Below are 9,200 nucleotides of genomic sequence, written 5' to 3'. Positions count from 1 at the left end.
CTCCCTCCACAGATTTTCTATGGGATTAAGGTCTGGAGACTGGCTAGGCCAACTCCAGGACCTTAATGTGCTTCTTCTTGAGCCAATCCTTTGTTGCCCTGGCCGTGTGTTTTGTGTCATTGTCATGCTGGAATACCCATCCACGACCCATTTTCAATGCCCTGGCTTCTCACCCAAGATTTGACGGTACATGTTGTCCTGTCCCCTTAGCAGAAAAACACCCCCAAAGCATAATGTTTCCACCTCCATGTTTGACGGTGGGGATGGTGTTCATGGGGTCATAGGCAGCATTCCTCCTCCTCCAAACACAGCGAGTTGAGTTGATGCAAAGAGCTCCATTTTGGTCTCATCTGACCACCAACACTTTCACCCAGTTGTCCTCAATCATTCAGATGTTCATTGGCAAACTTCAGACAGGCATGTATATGTGCTTTCTTGAGCAGGGGGACCTCGCGGGCGCTGCAGGATTTCAGTCCTTCACGGCGTAGTGTGTTACCAATTGTTTTCTTGGTGACTATGATCCCAGCTGCCTTGAGATCATTGACAAGATCCTCCCGTGTAGTTCTGGGCCGATTCCTCACCGTTCTCATGATCATTGCAACTCCACGAGGTGAGATCTTGCATGGAGCCCCAGGCCGAGGGAGATTGACAGTTATTTTGTGTTTCTTCCATTTGCGAATAATCGCACCAACTGTTGTCACCTTCTCACCAAGCTGCTTGGCGATGGTCTTGTAGCCCATTCCAGCCTTGTGTAGGTCTACAATCTTGTCCCTGACATCCTTGGAGAGCTCTTTGGTCTTGGCCATGGTGGAGAGTTTGGAATCTGATTGATTGATTGCTTCTGTGGACAGGTGTCTTTTATACAGGTAACAAACTGAGATTAGGAGCACTCCCTTTAAGAGTGTGCTCCTAATCTCAGCTCGTTACCTGTGTAAAAGACACTTGGGCGCCAAAAATCTTTCTGATTGAGAGGGGGTCAAATACTTATTTCCCTCATTAAAATGCACATCAATTTATAACATTTTTGACATGCGTTTTCTGGATTTTTTTGTTGTTATTCTGTCTCACTGTTCAAATAAACCTACCATTAAAATTATAGACTGATCATTTCTTTGTCAGTGGGCAAACGTACAAAATCAGCAGGGGATCAAATACTTTTTTCCCTCACTGTAAGTGTTTCAAGTCTTGTTCGAATAGCCCAATTTCAACCTACTTTGAACAGTCTCCAAACAGAGAGACAGACACTGGTGAGTAGAACACACAGCATCCTAGCATGACAGTCTCCAAACAGAGAGACGGACACTGGTGAGTAGAACACACAGTATCCTAGCATGACAGGGTCCAAACAGAGAGACAGACACTGGTGAGTAGAACATACAGTATCCTAGCATGACAGTCTCCAAACAGAGAGACAGACACTGGTGAGTAGAACACACAGTATCCTAGCATGACAGTCTCCAAACAGAGAGACAGACACTGGTGAGTAGAACACACAGTATCCTAGCATGACAGGGTCCAAACAGAGAGACAGACACTGGTGAGTAGAACACACAGTATCCTAGCATGAGTCTCCAAACAGAGAGACAGACACTGGTGAGTAGAACACACAGTATCCTAGCATGACAGTCTCCAAACAGAGAGACAGACACTGGTGAGTAGAACACACAGTATCCTAGCATGACAGTCTCCAAACAGAGAGACAGACACTGGTGAGTAGAACACACAGTATCCTAGCATGATAGTCTCCAAACAGAGAGACAGACACTGGTGAGTAGAACACACAGTATCCTAGCATGACAGTCTCCAAACAGAGAGACAGACACTGGTGAGTAGAACACACAGTATCCTAGCATGACAGTCTCCAAACAGAGAGACAGACACTGGTGAGTAGAACACACAGTATCCTAGCATGACAGTCTCCAAACAGAGACAGACACTGGTGAGTAGAACACACAGTATCCTAGCATGACAGTCTCCAAACAGAGAGACAGACACTGGTGAGTAGAACACACAGTATCCTAGCATGACAGTCTCCAAACAGAGAGACAGACACTGGTGAGTAGAACACACAGTATCCTAGCATGACAGTCTCCAAACAGAGAGACAGACACTGGTGAGTAGAACACACAGTATCCTAGCATGACAGTCTCCAAACAGAGAGATAGACACTGGTGAGTAGAACACACAGTATCCTAGCATGACAGTCTCCAAACAGAGAGACAGACACTGGTGAGTAGAACACACAGTATCCTAGCATGACAGTCTCCAAACAGAGAGACAGACACTGGTGAGTAGAACACACAGTATCCTAGCATGACAGTCTCCAGAGAGACAGACACTGGTGAGTAGAACACACAGTATCCTAGCATGACAGGGTTCTGTTAACTCCATGGGGCTTGTATAGTTAAGTCTCATATGATACAAAGCTTTGGAACTTATTCAGCTATCTCAAAGGGTTATCTTTGAATTACAAACCCCCAGATTAACCACACATAGAAAAGAGTAATCATTTAGACCTCGAAATGAGTCGTTTTAATGTACTAAACTTTTTTAAATCTTATTTTAAGGACAACACAATTCAGTTATTTGTTGTGGTCTACATGAAAAAAAAAAAAATATTCTATAAAATCATTCTGTAGTGCAACAGTACTTGTTAGAATCTATGCCGATCCCACTGAATTAAAAAACCAAATTCCCATGATGCCTGCCATTGATCCTCTTTGAAACCAGTCTTTTAGATCTGACACCACTAGACAATCCTGGAATGTTCCTTCAAGCTTTCTTATTGTTTTTAAACTCCCATAGTGACAGGAAGGAAAGATCTACAAAACTAGGGCATTCTGACAGACGGGCATAAATACGGTCACCTCTGGTGTGGACCCCACTTGGTTTGCAAAGGCACTTTAAATGAGGAAGTCTTCCCACAGGGAACAAGTAGGTAGTTTGCTGAGAGGTTTTGCTTGGTCCTCTCTTTAAAAATCCTGCCTCTCAATCGTCCACCGTGGAACTGTAATTGCACTTAGGTCAAAGGTCAATTAGGGTTAGGGTGAAGCTAGTTCCCCCCGTTCTCAAACTTCCAGCGCTGGTGCTTGTCCCCGGGGGTGCACGTCCTCATCTGGACGTCCGCTCGCCCCTCGGCTGTGCGGCAGGAGGTGACACACATGTCTGAGTGAGGGTGGTATACGGTCCCGTCCTGTGGTCACACAGAGACAGGTAAGACTACAGCTATGTTGAATACAGTCTGTTTCTGACTGACAAGACAACTTGTTGTGTGTTTACCAATTCAATCAGCCCAGTAGTGCATAGTATGAACATCTGTAGTGTTTTTCTGTGAGTGAGTATGTGTGTAAGAGCATTTTTCTGCTTACATGCGTGTTTTTTGTCTGCATCACTCACCTCTCTAAACTCCCAGATGATGGTGGGGGGTGTAGGGGTTCTGTCGTGGGGGCAGTGTTTCATCCCAATGTAAGTCTGTCCCTCTGGGACCTCGGCACATAGCTCCGTCACAGAGTTATAGCGGATCTCCTTATGTGTCGTGTACTCAAAGTACTGGGGGAAAGAGAGAGGCATGGTTAAACTCTGCTGATCTGAATTATAGTAACCACCGTACCTGGGGAATGGATGAATGTTTACTCTCGGTGCTTCTGCTTATCAAATCAGCAGCTCCAAACATTAGCATTCAACAGTTAAGAGATTTCACCAAAATAATTGTTTACTTTTAAGAGAGAAATGGTTGGATCTAGGTCTAAAGTAATGTCTGTTGAGCAAGCAGGGGGGAGAGAAAGAGAGAGGCGCGCACTACTCTCTCTCTCCCCACCACGCCTCGCTCTTCACCCCCGACTATCTCTCTCTCTGTGCGCACCTCTCTCCCCGCCACGCCTCTCTCTTCACCCCCGAGTCTCTCTCTCTCTCTCTCTGCGCACCTCTCTCTCTCTGCGCAACCTCTCTCTCTCTCTGCGCAACCTCTCTCTCTCTCTGCGCACCCCTCTCTCTCTCTCTGCGCACCTCTCTCTCTCTCTCTGCGCACCTCTCTCTCTCTCTCTCTGTGCACCTCTCTCTCTCTCTCTCTCTCTGCGCAACCTCTCTCTCTCTCTCTGCTCACCCCTCTCTCTGCGCACCCCTCTCTCTGCGCACCCCTCTCTCTGCGCACCCCTCTCTCTCTCGCTCTCTGCGCACCTCTCTCTCTCGCTCTCTGCGCACCTCTCCCTCTCTCCCTCCCTCTCTGCGCACCTCTCCCTCTCTCTCTCTCTCTCCCTCCCTCTCTGCGCACCTCTCCCTCCCTCTCTGCGCACCTCTGCGCACCTCTCCCTCTGCGCACCTCTCCCTCTGCGCACCTCTCCCTCTGCGCACCTCTCTCTCCCTCTGCGCACCTCTCTCTCCCTCTGCGCACCTCTCCTCTCTCTGCGCACCTCTCTCTCCCTCTGCGCACCTCTCCCTCTCTCTGCGCACCTCTCTCTCTCTCTGCGCACCTCTCTCTCTCTCTGCGCACCTCTCTCTCTCTCTGCGCACCTCTCTCTCTCTCGCTCTGCTCCCCTCTCTCTGCGCACCCCTCTCTCTGCTCACCCCTCTCTCTGCGCACCCCTCTCTCTGCGCACCCCTCTCTCTCTCGCTCTCTGCGCACCTCTCTCTCTCCCGCTATCTGCGCACCTCTCCCTCCCTCTGCGCACCTCTCCCTCTCTCCTCTCCCTCTCTCTCTCTCTCTCTCCCTCTGCGCACCTCTCCCTCCCTCTGCGCACCTCTCCCTCCCTCTGCGCACCTCTCCCTCCCTCTGCGCACCTCTCCCTCCCTCTGCGCACCTCTCCCTCCCTCTGCGCACCTCTCCCTCCCTCTCTCTGCCTCTCCCTCTCTCTCTGCGCACCTCTCCTCTCTCTCTGCGCACCTCTCCTCTCTCTCTCTGCGCACCTCTCCCTCTCTCTCTGCGCACCTCTCCCCTCTCTCTCTGCGCACCTCTCCCTCTCTCTCTGCGCACCTCCTCTCTCTCTGCGCACCTCTCCCTCTCTCTCTGCGCACCTCTCCCTCTCTCTCTGCGCACCTCTCCCTCTCTCTCTCTCGCACCTCTCCCTCTCTCTCTCTCTGCGCACCTCTCCCTCTCTCTCTCTCACACCTCTCCCTCTCTCTCTCTGCGCACCTCTCCCTCTCTCTCTCTCTGCGCACCTCTCTCTCTCTCTCTCTCTGCTCACCTCTCTCTCTCTCTCGCACCTCTCTCTCTCTCTGCGCTCTCTCTCTCTGCGCTCTCTCTCTCTCTGCGCACCCTCTCTCTCTCTCTGCGCACCCTCTCTCTCTCTCTCTCTCTGCGCACCTCTCCCTCTCTCTCTCTCTGCGCACCTCTCCCTCTCTGTCTCTCTGCGCAACTCTCTCGCTCTCTCTCTCTCTGCGCACCTCTCTCTCTCTCTGCGCACCTCTCTCGCTCTCTCTCTCTCTCTCTGCGCACCTCTCTCGCTCTGCGCACCACCCTCTCTCTCTCTCTCTCTCTCTCGCACCCTCTCTCTCTCTCTCTCTCTCGCTCTCCCTCTCTCTCTCTGCGCACCCTCTCTCTCTGCGCACTCTCTCTCTCTGCGCTCTCTCTCTCTCTGCGCACCCTCTCTCTCTCTGCGCACCCCTCTCTCTCTGCGCACCCCTCTCTCTCTCTGCGCACCCTCTCTCTCTCTCACCCTCTCTCTCTCTCTCTCTCTGCGCTCTCTCTCTCTCTGCGCACTCTCTCTCTCTCTCTGCGCACCCTCTCTCTCTCGCACTCTCTCTCTGCTCTCTCTCTCTCTCCTCTCTCTCTGCGCACCCTCTCTCTCTCGCTCTCTCTCTCTCTCTCTCTCTCTCTGCGCACCCTCTCTCTCTCTGCGCACCCTCTCTCTCTCTGCGCACCCTCTCTCTCTCTGCGCACCCTCTCTCTCTCTGCGCACCCTCTCTCTCTCTGCGCACCCTCTCTCTCTCGCACCCTCTCTCTCTCTCACCCTCTCTCTCTCTGCGCACCCTCTCTCCTCTCTCTGCGCACCCTCTCTCCCTCTCTCTGCGCACCCTCTCTCCTCTGCGCACCCTCTCTCCCTCTGCGCACCTCTCTCCCTCTGCGCACCTCTCTCTCCCTGCGCACCTCTCTCTCCCTCTGCGCACCTCTCCCTCTGCGCACCTCTCTCTCCCTCTGCGCACCTCTCTCTCCCTCTGCGCACCTCTCTCTCCCTCTGCGCACCTCTCTCTCTCTCTGCGCACCTCTCTCTCTCTCTGCGCACCTCTCTCTCTCTCTGCGCACCTCTCTCTCTCTCTCTCTGCTCACCCCTCTCTCTGCTCACCCCTCTCTCTGCGCACCCTCTCTCTGCGCTCTCTGCGCACTCTCTCTCTCTCTCACCTCTCTCTCTCTCTCTCTCTCTGCGCACCTCTCTCTCTCTCGCACCTCTGCTCACCTCTCCCTCTCGCTCTCTCTCTCCCTCCCTCTCTGCGCACCTCTCCCTCCCTCTGCGCACCTCTCTCCCCCTCTGCGCACCTCTCCCTCCCTCTGCGCACCTCTCCCTCCCTCTGCGCACCTCTCCCTCCCTCTGCGCACCTCTCCCTCTCTCTCTGCGCACCTCTCCCTCTCTCTCTGCGCACCTCTCCCTCTCTCTCTGCGCACCTCTCCCTCTCTCTCTGCGCACCTCTCCCTCTCTCTCTGCGCACCTCTCCCTCTCTCTCTGCGCACCTCTCCCTCTCTCTCTGCGCACCTCTCCCTCTCTCTCTGCGCACCTCTCCCTCTCTCTCCGCGCACCTCTCCCTCTCTCTCCGCGCACCTCTCCCTCTCTCTCTCTCGCACCACCTCTCCCTCTCTCTGCGCACCCTCTCTCTCTCTCTGCGCACCTCTCCCTCTCTCTCCGCGCACCTCTCTCTCTCTCTCTCTGCGCACCTCTCCCTCTCTCTCTCTCTGCGCACCTCTCCCTCTCTCTCTCTCTGCGCACCTCTCTCGCTCTCTCTCTCTCTGCGCACCTCTCTCTCTCTCTCTCTCTCTGCGCACCTCTCTCTCTCTCTGCGCACCTCTCTCTCTCTCTCTGCGCACCCTCTCTCTCTCTCGCTCTCTCTCCCTCTCTCTCTCTCTGCGCACCTCTCCCTCTCTCTCTCTGCGCACCTCTCTCTCTCTCTCTGCGCACCCTCTCTCTCTCTCTCTCTCTCTGCGCACCCTCTCTCTCTCTGCGCACCTCTCTCTCTCGCTCTCTCTCTCTCTCTCTCTCTCTCTCTCTGCGCACCTCTCTCTCTCTCTGCTCTCTCTCTCTCTCTCTCTCTCTCTCTGCGCACCTCTCTCTCTCTCTCTCCACTCTCTCTCTCTGCGCTCTCTCTCTCTCTGCGCTCTCTCTCTCTCGCACCTCTCTCTCTGCTCTCTCTCTCCTCTGCTCTCCCTCTCTCTCTCTGCGCACCCTCTCTCTCTCTGCGCACCTCTCTCTCTCTGCGCACCCTCTCTCTCTCTGCGCACCCTCTCTCTCTCTGCGCTCTCTCTCGCACCTCTCTCTCTCTGCGCACCTCTCTCTCTCTCTGCGCACTCTCTCTCTCTCTCTCTCTCTCTCTCTCTCTCTCTCTCTCTCTCTGCGCACCTCTCTCTCTCTCTCTCTCTCTCTCTGCGCACCCTCTCTCTCTGCGCACCTCTCTCTCTCTCTCTCTCTCTCTCTCTCTCTCTCTCTCTCTCACCCTCTCTCTCTCTGCGCACCCTCTCTCTCTCTCTCCTCTCTCTCTCTCTCTCTCTCTCTCTCTCTCTCTCTCTCTCTCTCTCTCTCTCTCTCGCACTCTCTCTCTCTCTCTCTGCGCACCCTCTCTCTCTCTCTGCGCACCCTCTCTCTGCGCACTCTCTCTCTCTCTGCGCACCCTCTCTCTCTCTCTCGCTCTCTCTCTCTCTCTCTCTCTCTCTCGCACCTCTCTCTCTCTCTCTCTCTCTCTCTCTCTCTCTCTCTCGCACCCTCTCTCTCTCTCTCTCTCTCACCCTCTCTCTCTCTCTCTCACTCTCTCTCTCTCGCTCCCTCTCTCTCTCTCTCTCTGCGCACCCTCTCTCTCTGCGCACTCTCTCTCTCTCGCACCCTCTCTCTCTCTCTGCGCACCCTCTCTCTCTCTCTCTCTGCGCACCCTCTCTCTCTCTCTCTCTGCGCACCCCTCTCTCTCTCTCTCTGCTCTCCTCTCTCGCACTCTCTCTCTCTCTGCGCACTCTCTCTCTCTCTCTCGCACCCTCTCTCTCTCTGCGCACCCTCTCTCTCTCTGCGCACCCTCTCTCTCTCTCTCTCTCTCTCTGCGCACCCTCTCTCTCTCTGCGCACCCTCTCTCTCTCTCTGCGCTCTCTCTCTCTCTGCGCACCCTCTCTCTCTCTCTCTGCGCACCCTCTCTCTCTCTCTGCGCTCTCTCTCTCTCTCGCACTCTCTCTCTCTCTCTCTCTCTCCTCTCTCTCTCTCTCTCCTCACCCTCTCTCTCTGCGCACTCTCTCTCTCTCTCTCTCTGCGCTCCCTCTCTCTCTCTGCGCACCCTCTCTCTCTCTGCGCACCCTCTCTCTCTCTCTCTCTGCGCACCCCTCTCTCTCTCTCTCTCTGCGCACCCTCTCTCTCTCTGCGCACCCTCTCTCTCTCTCTGCGCACCTCTCTCTCTCTCGCTCTCTCTCTCTCTCTGCGCACCCTCTCTCTCTCTGCGCACCCTCTCTCTCTCTCTCTCTCTCTGCGCACCCTCTCTCTCTCTCTCTCTCTGCGCACCCTCTCTCTCTCTGCGCACTCTCTCTCTCTCTCTCTCTCTGCGCACCCTCTCTCTCTCTCTCTCTCTCTCTCGCTCCCACCTCTCTCTGCGCACCCTCTCTCTCTCTCTCTCTCTCTGCGCACCCTCTCTCTCTCTCTCCCTCTCTGCGCACCCTCTCTCTCTCTGCGCACCCTCTCTCTCTCGCACCCTCTCTCTCTCTCTCTCTGCGCACCCTCTCTCTCTCTGCGCACTCTGCGCACCCTCTCTCTCTCTGCGCACCCTCTCTCTCTCTCTCTCTCTGCGCACCCTCTCTCTCTCTCTCTGCGCACCCCTCTCTCTCTCTCGCACCTCTCTCTCTCTGCGCACCTCTCTCTCTCTCTCTCTCTCTCTGCGCACTCTCTCTCTCTCTCTCTCTCTGCGCACCTCTCTCTCTCTCTCTCTCTCTGCGCTCTCTCTCTCTCTCTCGCACCTCTCTCTCTCTGCGCACCTCTCTCTCTCTGCGCACCACCCTCTCTCTCTCGCACCCTCTCCTCTCTCTCACCCTC

The 9,200-nt window shown here is 54.5% G+C and overlaps 1 protein-coding gene across 2 annotated transcripts in view; it reads right to left on the bottom strand.

Annotated features, from left to right (window-relative positions):
* Positions 1–1,482: 1,482 nt before the first annotated feature.
* Positions 1,483–9,200, bottom strand: part of LOC124012601 (polypeptide N-acetylgalactosaminyltransferase 4-like) — a 43,614-nt gene continuing 35,896 nt past the window's right edge. For both annotated transcript variants that reach the window (XM_046326401.1, XM_046326400.1), the window contains exons 10-11: positions 3,397–3,549; positions 1,483–3,193 (exon numbers count right to left, since the gene is read on the bottom strand). In XM_046326401.1, coding sequence (XP_046182357.1) covers positions 3,053–3,193; positions 3,397–3,549 — 294 coding nt within the window. In that variant the 3' untranslated portion in view covers positions 1,483–3,052. The remainder of the gene's footprint in view (positions 3,194–3,396; positions 3,550–9,200) is intronic.

This window comes from Oncorhynchus gorbuscha, linkage group LG24 (assembly GCF_021184085.1).
Source record: "Oncorhynchus gorbuscha isolate QuinsamMale2020 ecotype Even-year linkage group LG24, OgorEven_v1.0, whole genome shotgun sequence".
Taxonomy (NCBI): domain Eukaryota; kingdom Metazoa; phylum Chordata; class Actinopteri; order Salmoniformes; family Salmonidae; genus Oncorhynchus; species Oncorhynchus gorbuscha.
Note: the sequence above shows the minus strand (reverse complement) of the source record. Positions and strands in the feature narration are given on the sequence as shown.